The sequence below is a fragment of the Coturnix japonica genome, chromosome 3 (genome assembly GCF_054131305.1).
Source record: "Coturnix japonica strain WE chromosome 3, WE-NBRP24, whole genome shotgun sequence".
NCBI lineage: Eukaryota > Metazoa > Chordata > Aves > Galliformes > Phasianidae > Coturnix > Coturnix japonica.
Genome location: NC_140665.1, coordinates 59,675,577 through 59,690,967, shown reverse-complemented (window position 1 = coordinate 59,690,967; position 15,391 = coordinate 59,675,577). Strand labels below are relative to the sequence as shown.

At 36.5% G+C, this 15,391-nt stretch overlaps 1 protein-coding gene across 2 annotated transcripts in view; it reads right to left on the bottom strand.

Annotated features, from left to right (window-relative positions):
* MAN1A1 (mannosidase alpha class 1A member 1) overlaps positions 1–15,391 on the bottom strand; it is a 129,248-nt gene that overhangs the window by 53,239 nt on the left and 60,618 nt on the right. The window contains exons 5-6 of one of the 2 annotated variants that reach the window (XM_085541762.1): positions 5,869–5,963; positions 592–671 (exon numbers count right to left, since the gene is read on the bottom strand). In XM_085541762.1, the coding sequence (XP_085397888.1) occupies positions 641–671; positions 5,869–5,963 (126 nt within the window). In that variant the 3' untranslated portion in view covers positions 592–640. Of the gene's footprint in view, positions 1–591; positions 672–5,868; positions 5,964–15,391 lie in introns of those variants that run through there. The other variant, XM_015858710.3, reaches the window with a different exon arrangement.

The window sequence follows — 15,391 nt, the reverse complement described above, 5'->3', positions numbered from 1 at the left end:
ATTTTAGTAACACTTTCAGACCAACTTACTTATTTTCATCTATAAACATGGAAGATCTATTTATGGTAACTTAAGGGAAAAAAGGAATTCTGCTATTTTCAATAACTAGAAATTTAGAATGATTCATTTGATTCTTACTGAACACAAGGCACTAGTCATTCAGAGCAGCATGGACTCCTCATTCCAAATAAGGCAAAGATAACACAAGCAACTTGCTATAGTGTTCTAAGGCATTCTAAAGGAGAAGTTGCTGAAGACATGGTGTATAATGTGGTGATATGTAGAATCATTTTTAAGGTAAATATTGCATTGTTCTGACTCAAGAACTCTAAAGTTGTTTATGAACCACGCAATGCATCAATAGATTCAGCATCACTTAAAATGGTAGTGCTTAAAATATGTACCCTTACTGAAACAGTCTTTATCAGTGGTTACTTACAAATCAGGCTGGAATTCCATTTTCCTAACTCAAAAATTTAGTTCTTTTAATAATTTGTCTAAAGCCTTCTTTAGCCAATAGGGAGAGATCAATACATCTAAGAAGGCAAATAATCTGATCCCCCAAAGAATTGTTTAACACCAGACAAACAATTTTTACACAGCTGAAGTTCAGCAAGGATTTATTGTTCCACAACCAGTACTAATACAAATCCATATTATGATCCAAATGCCTGTAGGAAAAAAGTCTGGTTTCAATCAGTGTGTTTTAACAGTGGAAATATCAGTGTTTTACTCAATATCCAAATCCTTTTTTATTACTGTTACCACTTTAATTTACAGCACCAGTGGAGCATTTGCCAAAACCACACACACAAGTTTTTGTCAAACATGCAAATTACAAGATTACTTTTAGCTTTATTTTCTAATACACTTTGAATTCCTTTCTCTGAAATTAAGCCCAGCGTTGATAAAATTAAAGATTCTACCTAAACACAATGTCTGCACAGCCCTACAGTGACAAACAGTGAAGACATTTCAAGTTTTTCCTAATTACAATCCCTTAAACCATATATTTCTTTTTACAATGATAGTCAAATTTGAATAACCTTTACTTAGCTCAGTAATCTTTTCTTTTTTTTTCTTCTTCTTCTTTTTTTTTTTTTAATTTAGACATTAAAATTAATAATGCAAACCAGAAAATTTACATTAACCTTCTGACAATGTGTGAGATTTCTTTCCTCTCTTCCCCTCTCCTCCTCTCTCCCTTTTCACTTTTCCCTTTTAGAAAAGCCTGATGAGTCACTAGGACAAGTAAACGCATGAATCACTATCTCTGTTAAGGATATAATATTATTCAGACAAGATGATGTTTAGGAAAATTTTGCAATATCATGCAGCATTCATAGTTTGACATTTCTGATAAATTAAGAAGGAGAATTAAGCTGTCAAAAAACAAATTACTGAATTTATTTGCCTGGATCCTATCTTCATATTTTCAAGCTTTCTCAGTTCATTAAGATCCCTTTACGAAACATAAGGAATATAACCATAAGTGCATAGATTACGACATTTTAGAAGTCCCAGAATTTGAAGAAAACCACTCTGTTAAGCATTTAACTGTATCTTTTCTTAAGAAAACAGTAAGATTTCCTAGCACTATAGAGCACTAAAGAGATTATGAGACCCAATTTCTGTGTCTGAAGTGATTTAGGCACATGAACTATAAACATGTTTTGAATTTGGGAATCGCTTTGAAGTGTGTGTAATACCAAAGTGTATGTCTCACAACAGCAACAGGTGTGCATTAGTCCCCCTGGCTACACTGTGGCATTTTAGCACAAAACCCCTCTCATCAAAATCACCTGGAACCCTTTGTAAGGCAAGTTGGGCTGCTGGGGGAGAGCTGTTCTGCTCTATGCTGCTGTCATGGGAAAAGGAAGCATGTGTTGGTAAAACCTAAAGCATTCAAAATTCATCCAAGAGGAAAGGCAGAAGAAACAGCACATTCTGCTTTAGAAACATGGAGTGATGTGAAAAATTAAGAAGGCATTATCTTTCTTTCAAAAAAGGTGGGAGGAAAAAAAGATGCTCTGTGGGTGCATCATCTTGCTCAGAACAAAAGCAGGAGATTCCAGTGTTGGAACAGGATTTGCAGGAGCTCAGTACAGGATTTGCAGGAGATTCCAGGGTCATACTTAGCTTCAGAAAATGTTCCTACAGGTATGGAAGCCTGGCAAGGTCTGTGGCCTAACAAGAAAATTCTATACAAAATGTGGTTATACATATATATATTTAAAAAATCAAGCACAGTAGGTTTTATAAATATAAGACATTCTGGCCTGATTCAATAGCAAAAATACTGCAGATTTGGTTACTTCTATCCTTGATTACCTACAAATAAGTAACAACTTTGTTCAAACAATTTAGCAGGTTTTCTGCAGTCTCGCTTTGCAAAATAAGTAATCCTGAATTCAGCTCAGGTCCACTGTTACTGTACAATGAGTGCTAAAGTGTAAAAGGCAAAGAATCCTTGGCTGACATCGGACACAGTACACATTTTATGTTTATGTCAAGTAAATCTTATCGCTTCCTGACTTCAACACACATTAATCAAATTTATTTAAATCTCCTCTCCGCTGACTTCCATTAAGCTTTCCTGATCTGTAATACTCCATCATGGCCCTTTCCTTCTATACAAGACTTCTCATGGTCCCCATGTCTGCCAATGCTGAAATCAGTCGCTCTTGTCAAGGAGCCAGGGAAAAAAACACATTATCCTCCCAATGACGGCACTAGGAATCAAGCTTGAGGTCCAAACAACCTCAGCTTGTTGTCTCCAGAAATTAAAACACAAACAAACAATCAAATTATTTAGTCCAGCTTTTTCACAGATGTAAGGCATAACTATTTTTCATAGTTCCAGATGCACTGAGAAGTTATATGATGGACTGATTCTATGTAATGTAACAGTCAGTTTAGTGGCTAATAGTATCACTATATACTGGCATGCAAGGGGTAATAAATAACTTTAAAACAGCGCTTCTACTGGTCAGCGCATGGAGAGCAAACATTTTATGGAAACTATGATTTTTTCATAGAAAAATGCTTCTGGGTTGTTAATTATAAAGCAGTAATGTAATGTTATTGGAACTAATAGGAACAGGGGGGGGGAAGGATCTGGTTTGCTTCCAAAAAAAAAAAGACACATAGAGATTTTCCATCCAAAAGAAAAAAAACATTGTACAGGATCCCATACTGGGAAGTATTTTCTTGACAGGACCAACAACAAACTGGACTCCCTGTATTTCACAGCTTGGCACCATCTCAAAAGTCTGAATAACGTACAGCTTCCTTTTTAATAGTTACAGGGTAGATACATTAAAAAGTTTACTTGACACTATGAACATGACACAGGATGGATATTTCTTAAGATTACTTAACTCACTATTTGGAAGGGCCGTAAATTCAGAATTTTCTATTCCTATAGATTGGAGACACGTATTACAGAAATATCTAAGCAATACAGTTGCTCAGTCACTTATTACTTGAAGTTTAAGAGAAAAGGAAATGAAAAGTTTCGTATGAATAAGTCAGTTTATCGTGGCTCACTGAGAGCAAAAATAAAGAATCATAAGCATTAATATACTATTTAAAGAAGCTGTAGTAGTTGCAGTTTTAGAAGCTCCGAGGACAAAATATCTAAAGAATTCTCTTGGATGTGAGGAATAAATAAATTTTAAAAACTAGCTTTGTCAGCTAGGAGTGAAAAACAGATGCTGAAAGTGAGTTGAAGATACAGTGCAATACCATAAACATCAAAAACCATGGAAATGCAGCTTAAATATTTAGGAAGAAAGAAAAGGACATTCCATTACAATCTCCCAATCTAATTATTTAAAATGCTCTTTAGTGATAATGTGAAATTTCATATAGAAACAAACATACTGAAGAACTGGCTTATAATTATAGCCATAGAAAAAGTACAATTAATATTTTTACTTGAAAACTAAGGTTCCACAAGTAGACAGCAATTGTCCCATGGCCTTTGAATCAAGAAGAAAGGAACAAAATGAAGAAAAACAACAGAAAAGAAAAAGAGGACAAGGTGGATGCCCTTGGCGTACTAGGACACATACAGACAAAAGAAGGTTTGCACACAGGCAATCACAGAGAGAGCAAGTCTTGCTGATACTACAGGGTAAGCAGAGAAAATAAGCTACTTTGTGAAGAATATTTGCCTAGTGAAACCATTACTCAGCTCATCTGTTAATCCAAAAATTGTCTTTTAAAAATAACCAGACATCCCCAATTTGTTGTCAGTGTTCTCCAGTTTAAAGCATAAATCAAAATAAAATCAAATAAAATATTAATCAGGAATGAGGCATATTAGATCTGTAATATATTCAGGCTTCAGTGGCTTAGCATTTTCTAAGCCTGGATGACAGCATATTTGTTTACGCACGGTATTATGGAAGAGTCATCTTCTGAAGGTCAAATCTAGACAGATGTGCAAGGATTCGGAATGAATAACCAAGAACAAAGCACTGAATGTAACGCTTGCTGCCATAGCAAATGAAGTTATCTTGACGCAGATTTTCTTCCACTTTGGTGAAAGATAAGAAATGGATCCCCAACCTTTCTTTTTTCTTTTTTTTTTTTTTTTTTAATCACCATCTTATATTGCTTAGGGTCAACATTTGCAGTGTCCCTCAGCATTTGTTACTAGAGAAGCTAGGAACAAAATTATAGAGATCTGCCACTGAATTTGATATATTTGCCAAAAGAAAGAAGAAAAAAAAAAGAAATATTTAGTAGAGAAGATTTAGGTAAGGGCTGCATATAAGACATTTTTAGCCTGAATACCTTAATAACATTTAAATACACTATGTAGTACAAGGTACTGTTGTGCTGGAATTACAAATGTATGCTAGGATTTTGTACTCAGAAGCTTTTGTAACAGCTTAAAAACAAATGTAAAAGCTCAAGCTATTGTGCAATTAACTTGTGCAAAACTCATTACAATCTTTTGAGAATAAATAACATGCATGTAAGTAACTACTTGAATTACAAGGACCATCACCAAGGAGCAGTTAATCAGTTCCTTCAGTGATGAAACAGTTCACAAGGAGCAAGCTCCCTCCTGCCCCTAGCACACACACATACTCTTGGTCCCTTGCATCCTTTCTGTCTGGAAGATGGGACAGCCTGCCCAGACTACAATGCTAGGGATTTCTGTAGGACTGGCCCTGAGCAGCTTGCTGGGAATCCTCAGAAATAGACAGCCAACCCAGCAAGAGTACAAATGCCATGTCCCACTGGTGGGAAAAATACCATGAATATACATTAAGCAAAGAACAGGGGAAGATGCTTAAGGAGGGGAATCAGACAAACAAACAAACATACAAAAACTATGTGCCATCAGCACACACAGAGAAGAAATTATCCTTGATTCTCCCTGACTAGCAGTATTCCACATTCTTGTAATGGGTGATGCTGAGATTTATTTGCAGTATTATGAAAGCTGAGACAATATTCACTCCTAATGAGAGAGTGAGAACCAAAAAGTAACTTGTAGCAGATATTAATCTTGCTTCTTGATATAGTAGTCACTGAAGGACTCCCTAACAATGGCAAGTGAGAACAGGTAAAAAATAAGAGTACAAGTAGCTTACCTTTTCAGAGTAGCACCTGTCCTTTTGCAACTACTGTACATATAACAACACTAAAACTAATGTAGGACTTTGGGAAAAGTGATGAACATACTAAATGACAAGTAAGCAGTGAGTTCTGAGGTGGATAAATACAATTCAGTCTGCATTCTTGTGTGTACAATGTATGTCTACTTATATTTCCCAATTTAAGTTATAGAACTAAGGATCTTACATCAACTTTTACCTAAAAATATTGTCACTAAAAATCACGTTTTACCTCTTAATATTAAGCAATGCCCAAGGTATCCCAGTGGGAGTGTTGAAAGCAGGCAGTAATTTCTCTCCAAGCTCTACTGCCTTCTTCCGGAAAATCTGGAAGTTAAGAACAAAAAAGCATTAGAAAATTCATGGCAGTTCCCAATGAATGATACTTCAGCACAATGAAGAATTCCTGTTTTTTCCTTGGTGACTGAAGAAACGGATCAGCACATTCAGATTTCTATTACACAGTGTAATAAGGGTAGCTAGTGTATGCCATGGACTACAGAAGACTCATACAGCAGGGTTACATAGTAAAGATATCCAGACAGCAGTGCTGGCAAGAACAGCATTAAATCAGAGACAACAGTGTGACTGGTCATGCTCTGCTATGCAATAGAGTAGGAGGTTCATTAGTTGGGTGCATTGCTGGGTCCATGCTGGCCAGCACGCAGCTGCCTGCCCAAGATGATTGTCCTGCCTATGCGCAGCCATGTTGTCGCAGGAGCAGTGCATATACTCTGGATGAGTCAGCTCACAGTGATGGGATTTGTTAAGTATGCCATAGGAACTTGGGTTGGATCACCAGGTACCTGCAGTGTGATGAATGTGCTGCACAGGTAACCTGAGGCAAACACAAAGCACACAAAGCACAACCTTCTCCAGCCCCCTCTCCATCCCCTCCCTCCCCCCCCCCCCCCCCCCAAAAAAAAAAAAAAAAAAAGGAATAGAAATGGTATTGTAGTGATATTTTTGCAGCATCATAGTCTTTATGGACTCAGTCAGCTTATACCCAGATGGACATCAATGCCATGGTTAATTCAGAAAGTGGAATATACTCCCACAGATAGCAGTTAACAGAGTTTTAGATAAAAGCTCCCCTTTTAAACAAAGAGAACGACCTTGAATTCATAATACACACTCACAAGAATTGCAAACGATTTAACAATAGGAACTTTTATGATCAGAGCAATAGCTATAACACCACAACAAATAGGATATTGCCCTCCTCTGATTGCCAGCTCAGCTCAGGTTAGCCTGACTTTTGGAGCACTGAGCACTTTAGTAGAAGAGCTTCTAATAAGAACAAAATTGTTCCAACTTAAATATCGAAATCCATATAGAGATCACAGAATGTAGATGTTCAAGGCCTATTTGCTTGGGATTGCACTGAAATCCAATGCAAAAGTGGTGAGCGGTCTGGAGCACAAGCCTTACGAGGAGCAGATGAAGGAGCTAGGATTGTTCAGTCCGGAGAAGAGGAGGCTCAGGGAGATCTGACTGCTCTCTATAACTACCTGAAGGGAGGTTGTAGTGAGCTGGGGGCGGCCTCATCTCTCATGTAACTGGTGATAGGACTAGAGGGAATGGCTTCAAGCTGTGTAAGGAGAGGTTCAGCTGGATGTTAGGAAATACTACGCTGAAAGAGTGGTCAGGCAGTGGAATGGGCTGCCCAGGGAGGCAGTGGAATCCTCAACCCTGGAAGTGTTCAAGGAACTTTTGGACGTTGTGTTGAGGGACATGGTTTAGTGAAAATTATTGGTGATGGGTGGATGGTTGGACTGGGTGATCCTGTGGGTCTTTTCCAACCTTGGTGATTCTGTGAAAAGTGAAAGGCATTAATTCAGGTGTAATAGCCAGAATAGTGAAGTCACTTTCATCATCTTTTCCTCTGACAGTGACTCTCTTCAATTTATTTTTCCCCTTTAATGTATTTGCAATGGGTTTGTATTTATTTTTAGAACTCGTATACTTGATGCAACTCTCAGTATAGCCAAGTACAGTACAGTAAATTATCAGAGAAGGAAAACAATGCAAAGGAACCATCTCTACATTTTTATACTGAGTATCACAGAATCCCAGAATGGCTTGGGTTGGAAGGGACCTTAAAGACCATCCAGTTCCAACCCCCTGCTGTGGGCAGGGTTGCCCCCTCACCAAATCAGGCAGCTCAGGTCTGTACCCAACCCATCCTGGAATACCTCCAGAGACAGGACATCCAGAACTTATCTGGACAAAAAGTTTTTGCTGTTTGAGAATATGACCAGGAGAGAATTTAAAACTCTGGGACAATCACGTTACCATAAAGAAACTCCAGACAACTCCACAGCCTCTTCATATGACATAGATTTTTGTGAAAGTAGTCTTAGATTTGGAATTATGGATATTTTGAGAAGTTAAAGAATTTGAAGCTAAATTCTGGCTGAAGTCAGAAAACATTTTTGAGTGGAGTGCCTGTGAGTGCTGGGAGAAAGCTGAAATAATGCAGCAGGGAAAACAACCTGCTTGGAAATCCCTTATTGTTATTTTTGATTTCCCAGATTACTGATTGTGTGGGTTCTGACAAGAATTAGTCATGGATTGTGATCATCGGACAGCACATCATTCAGTCTTCCCAAGGTTTAAACCTTGAGGGATACTCAGTAAAAACAGCTGATGTAGAACTATGTTAACTCCCAGAAGATTTACTGGAGAGGAGAAAGAGACCCACAAGCCCACAAGCTTTCCCCTCCTTACACCACACACTTGCATTTGTTCACTTGTGCTATTAAACCTGAACACATGGTTTGCTCTTTCAGCACAAGAGAGGTCTCCTGAGATTTTCACAGTATACGGTATGGTCAACGTATCAGTTTATCTTAGCATCGCTGCTCTGAAACCCTGAGGCATTAACAGGAGAGTGGTCATGATGAACCACCTTAGCAATGGGCACAAAGGTGCCTGAATTCCTGCAGCAGCATCTACTGGCTGCACAGCATGAAAGAAACTCTTCTATCATATATAAAGGACACCAAAGCTGGAGATTGTCTATGTGCTATACATACTCTTTTTAGACTTGAATTTAAAGTCAAGAGGTAATCACTCCTTCAAAAGGCACATACAAGTTCAAACATAGCAGTGGCATCAAGGACGGTAACAGACCAAGACTCCATAATTGCTCTGCTAGGGGCTGTATTATCTCTCATCACCAAAATATTTAAACTCATAAAGAATGCTATTGTATTAATTGCTTCTGGGCAAAATAAAACAAAAGCATCCTAATTTCTCAAGTGAATATTTGTTATACAGCATCAGTACCTTAATTTCAAATTGTTCAACCAACTCTCACATACATTTCTTCTATTCAATTTTTGCTATAAATTAGCCACCTAATTTCTTATTTAAAAACATTGCCTACTCCATAAAAATGTCAAAAGTAACGGTTATCTAAAAATAAACACATCTGATATGAAGTGGTAAGGAAACACAAGGAAAATCAAAACTACTCATGATAAGGACACAGCTCTGAAGAAATTGCTAGTACTTTGAGCACACAGTGAAGCTGGGCATTTTAACTCTGTTCTTTTCCAAAATACTTCTAATGTAGGAAACAATCTGAGAAACAAAGAAAAAAGGAAAAAAATAAAAATAAAAAAAAATAACTAGGAAAAAAAATTTTAAGTGATTTTTGAATCATCATACAATCTTGGGACAGCTCTCCAAGTGAAAATGTACCTCTTGTTTACAAGACAATTTCAACAAGTTGTTACTAATACATCCTAAGCATTTTTCTTCTCTTTTCAAAGTTAAAAAGAAGTCAACTATGGACACTGTCTAGGGCTAATTTATCACTGCGGAACAACTGACTGCTAAATCTCTGTCTATCAAGTAAAATGGCATAGGCAAGAATGAGAAGAATAAAGCAAAACTTTGTGAATGACTGAGCACACTAAATAGCAGCTTCACACAGCAAAACTGCACCCTTTCATTGAGGGTAAGAGGATGAACCAAGTTGTTTTTTGATTTGAGGCTTTAGCATTTACAAGATAGTAACAGGAAAAACTAACATAAGTTGTAATTTTTCTAGACGTACAGCTCTAGATATTTTTTCAGTTTGTAAAAGTGAACAAATAGAAACTACTTAATATCTGTTGCTGATATGAACTTCATTTACTAAGTCCTCTTTTGGTAAGCAAGAAATGATATTCACTACTGGCATGTACAGAAATGCAAAAATGACAGAGCATGGAAGACATTATATATAATAAAGTAAAAGTCTACAGCAAATTTTCCCATTTTAATGGTTATCTTGAAAGACTTGAGGACACTTTTTGGCCTGTCCTCACGGGTGTTCATCCAGCAGTAAAGAAGGCTTACTTAGACAAAATACTCTCTCTGAATCAGAACTGTACCATGCAGGTCCCATGCCTATCTGTGGTTAACTTTAAAAAGCAACTAAACCACTCATTTGTAAGTTGATTATACAGTACACTACAATAAAGAAAATTATTCTTTGAATCAGTGAAGCACTGTAATTTAGGAAAAAATGATAACTGAGAAGAATCAGAATTACATGACTACTTTATAACACTGTTAGGATACTAAATGCTTACTCAAGGAATTCTTAATTTTTAAGATTTCTAATACACTTTTATAACAAAGCATATAGTAATAATAATAATAACAACCCTTATCTTTTAAAAGTCTTAGTTAAAAGAAGTCTAACATTCACAACTGCATTGCTCATGTCAGAAGACCCAATCCCACCATCAATGCGATTCTGCAGACTCACGTTCATCACAAATTCTCATTAGGGATAACAGAGTTCCCACTAGGAAATATCTGTCTGTAAAGGTGCAGCCAAAGGACTGTTATTTAGTGCAATATTGGCTTTCTTTAGTATGCAGGATGGTTACTGCCCCTGGATTAAAGGAAAAAAAAAGATTTCTCTAGCTGGAGGAACCCAAAAAGGACAAACTCCTTTGAAAGTGTTACGACTATCTTATCACACACTAAATTGCTAATCAGGAAGAAAAGAAAACACAGGAAACAAGTATCTCAGAATTGCATATGAGGCACAAGTAGTTTAAAAAAGGCATAGTATGCTCCATTCTAGTGAAACAAGAAATTAAATTTTAACAGCAATCAGTGGAAACAATTCTATTCCTTAATTTATTATTTTTTAATTGACTAAGACATTTTCTCCAAATTTCTAATTCTATCAAATTGAGCATTTTTCCTTTTTGTTTTATATTTACAGACAAAAACTGACAAGCCACTAAATAAGATTTATTGCTTGCTTTCCAGTACCTGATTGCCTTTCCCAGTAGGGTAGGGAATGAATATTTCAGTGCAAAAGCAGGAAACGGGAGCAGAAAAATGAACAAGGACAGGCTGCTTTGCTTCTCTTCAGAACACCAAATAGAAATCTTTCAGCCTAACAAATGTTGATTTATGTTTAAAGAGATCAGCTAACATATAACTCTTTTAGAAGATCTTGTTCTTCTTCACTAAAAGATAATCCAGGATTTTTGCTATCTTTGCATTTATTATTAAAAATTAAAAATGCTACAAAAATTGCTATGTTCCACCAAAGATACCAAAGTGCTTTAAACAGCACAAGATAAATTATCCCACTATCTTCAATACCAAGTTATATGATACTTATTATGAAAAACAATTTCCTGTAAGATATTCCCAATGTTTATGAGAACTTGGCAAGATATCTTATTGCTTACATTAACTCGGCAGCAATGATCTGTTTTACAGTTCCTGTCGCTTTGACTATAACAGGTGGTTTCAGGGTTAATTCCAACCAATCGAGTGAGCCACAACTCCATCTCACTTGCAAAACATTAGAGCAGCACGTGGATGTGTGGAAATAACAGAGAACTGTTTAGATTTGTATAGGATACTCCAAAGCCTGTTGGTTTCCAGCTTCTAGAGACCAGAGCACTTAACAAGCAGTATGCTCTGATATCCATGGATATTATTCCACAAAAGAAGAGCATGAAAAGCACCTGTTATTCTACAAAGAAAGCTAAAACATACATCAAGCTAATATCTTCTTCTGAAGCAAATCTATGTAAAGATGCTTATTACAAAAATTTGATTACAACTCTGAAAAAAAAACAACCCACAAACCACCCCTGTATTCAATTAACCTTTTTTTTTTTTTTAATGGTTTTACTAATGACAAGAAAATTAATTTTCTTTTCTATCTGATTACTGTACCAAAGAAATCACACAGTACCATGAAGAGTCCCTCCCCTGTAGAAAGCACTATGGAGAAATTAATCAAATGGAAGTAACTGGATTAGTGAGAGATTTCCAGATTTAATCCAAATGTACATAGCAACAAGCAGAATGCAAAACCCCTCAAGTTATCATCAGTAGCTAACACACGTAATTACTTCACGATTTTTTTTTTTAACAGAAATACTTTTTGATCAAAAAGCTTATTTCAGGAAAGTCACTAATGAATGTATAAACTGGTAGAAAGTAAGCAAGGTATAAAACAAATAAATATTAACGTGCAATAATATACATCCTTGACACATACTTTAAAACGAGAACGAAGGAAAGAATTGCTAAATAAGAGTAGAATTAAAAAATCATAAGGGAAAGCTTTGGTCTATTTATATTTGGTTATTTTCTTTTGTGCTACTTACCTGTACTTAAGATTGCTTACTCAGCTGCAAAGAACTTTACATTAGAGTAACTGCTAATACCAATGTCAAGATACCGTTAACAGTTTTAAAGCTTATGCATACTCGCAATTGAAAGTTAAGCTACAACACATTAGCACCTAGAGAGCTCAAGAGCTGGTCATTTTCTATTACCTTTGTTGTGATAACTCAAGAAAAGGTGGAGATGAATAAATTAAACTTTAACAATTGCCTGTAATAGAAGGAATGACTTAGGTATAAAAGCCTTTGAGAACTCCTCACCCTAAATTCACGGTGGACTTAACTTTCAAACAGTGTAGTTTGCAAGGTGAATAATGACCTAAATTTGCAACATATGTGCAGATCAACCGTGTTATGGCAGCTGGCTCCAGAGATCCAAACAGCAAGTAGTAAGACTCATACCTGAAAAAGCCATGCTTTTAAGTCTCTGAAATCCCACACAGCCCAAAATAAATAAATTATAACATAGCTCGGTGTAAGTAAATCTCTGTCAGAGATTTGGGATGTCATTCTTATGTCTTGTCAGAAATAGAAATGAATTACTGAAGAGGCAGGAATCCCAGACCTCCCGTCAAATGATGCTTCTGCCAAGGGCAGATGGCAAGTGAGCAGGAATTAAAATTGTCGGCAGCCTCACTGAAAATGGAAAACTGAGCCCAGACCTAAGAGCCAGTCTAAGTTTGATATCCACTTTTACCTATTTGTCATCCAGATAACTGGGACAGGCTTCATACTACAGACCCATCTCTCCTCATTGATCCCCTACAAAACAAAACTCCCAGCAACCTACAGAAATCTGGTATTCAAATACTTGGATGCTGGTGAGAGACACAAATACCATCATCTCCAGGAACAACCACTGGACTAGCAGCAGTCAAGCGGACTGATAGAACAACATATGTCACGTGTTTAGTGCTCAGGTCTTCTATACTTAAGTTAGATGATACATGTATTTGAAAACATACTGGTCATAAGTAAATACAAATGGATTTAGAAATAGTGCATATACAATGGAAACTCATTATATTGTGAAGCGATACAGGAAACATCTGGATGCCATCTTAGAGATTTGTGTTTTCTGTAATTAAAGAAACAGCTGCCTTAGTAAAATTACTCATATCCACCAGTAATGAGGAATATCTTTTAGCACAGTTCATCTGTTAAACCACAAGCATCTGCTTCCTAATTTTCTTTTTATTTAATCTTGTATACCCAGCCCAAGTGCTGGAACAACAAATTTAAATAGCTGCCTCATTTTACATCTTGCAAGCTATCATATCTAGACAAAGAATAACACTTTGCATATGAAACTCTCAAGCAGGTGACCGCTGAGAGGTGATTTGCAATACCATCTGTGTGAAAGGGAGGGATGGGTGGAGAAGCCTAATAAACATTACATAGTGATTCAATAATTACATTCTTAATGTAGCATAAAGCACTAACTGAAGATTCATTCCCAGCAATGTACATTTGACTTTATCTTTTAATTCCAACACCATTAAGTGATTCAGAGAAATACTGTAAACTACAATCCTAGACCACATGTAAAAGACACTGTAAAAATATATATAATCGCTCTGTAGGTAAAGGAACTTCTGTTTGCTTTTTAATGTTATCTAACAGCAAATGAGAGCTGTTTGTTTCAGCCGCTGTTCCATGATACTTGTAAGACTGTGCCACTTGCTAATGGAATTTTAAATGATGCTTATTAGCTACATAAATAGAACAACACATAAAGGATACTGAGTATTCCTACTTTTATCGTTCTTCAACTGATTTTTTTCCTAACATCATTTAGTTGCCTCTTTACTCTAGCCCCTATCAAAAGGGAATCTTCCTGAATCAACACAAGTATTTTAAGTATGTCAGTTACTGGTATCACTCAAAGGCCAGCCTGCAAAATGGTTAAAACTTCTGACAGTGTCTGTGTTGTGTTGGCCCACAGACCAAGTAGCACAGACTTGCTCTTCTACACTTCTTTGTTCCCTCTGGAGAGGGCTGTGCCAGTTGCTGCAGAGGAATTGTCCTGTTTCTCCAGAGGTAGTGATGGGGCCCCAAGATATAAAACTAATTCACTTGCAGTGACGCAGATGAAAGGATTAGGGCCCAGGAACAAAGGATGAGAACCCAAACAGACATGTCTAAATACCGATGTTTAAAAACAAGTAATGATGTAGGGCATAGAATTAGAGGGTTTGTCTTCATTAAACACAAAAAGCCCAAGTACTTCCATTTGCATTAAAGTTTACTCTAACATCTTTTAAAGAGATCCTCTCCTTCTTCTCATGCCTTGGCAATTCCACTGACTGTTAATTGGATGTGCTCATGGACACAACATTAAATTAAATTAATCTTAGAGTATTTCTTGTATTGTTTAAACATATATCAGGTTTAATGAGTATTCAAAAATAACGTTGTATATTAAAGCAATTCAGTGTTTAAACGATAAAGAGGTTCTTTTAATTCTTAAACTAAAGCTGATACAGGAATTTCCAAATTTTGTGACCTCAGATACTGGAAACATCATAAATATTTCAAAAAGTAAAATGATTGCAAGTACAAAGAATGCCTACTGTTAGTCTGATAGATTTACAGCACGGATCACTTAGGAATATGTCATCAGACATAAAACTTGGATCGACCTTCCTATGTGAAAAGCAGCTACAAACTGTATCCATCTCATTTTTAGATATATGGAAGAGGAACAAAAAGTTTATTTGCTCCAGCTGCAAGTTTTCAGTAGTCTCTCAGTCACAACAACTATAACCAAAGAACATATTTTTCATTCCTTTGCCAAAATTCATCAAAAGCAAAGGGATTGAGAATGTGTAATTTGAGGAAATTCAGCCTGGATTTGCAGCTCTGTTCAAGCAGTTTTGCTTTATTCTGTGACAGGTGAGCTCTGTAGCACTAGCAGTTGCATCGATTATGGATTTCTGAGATGCTGTTTTTCAGGGGAGAGGAACATTAAAATTTAACATCCTTCTTAGTTCCTTTCTCCACAAGACCATACACCATCTTTCTGATTTTTTACACAAGTAATGTAACTAGAAAAATCTCTCTTGTATAGTAGAAAAGGAGAATAATGCTTTC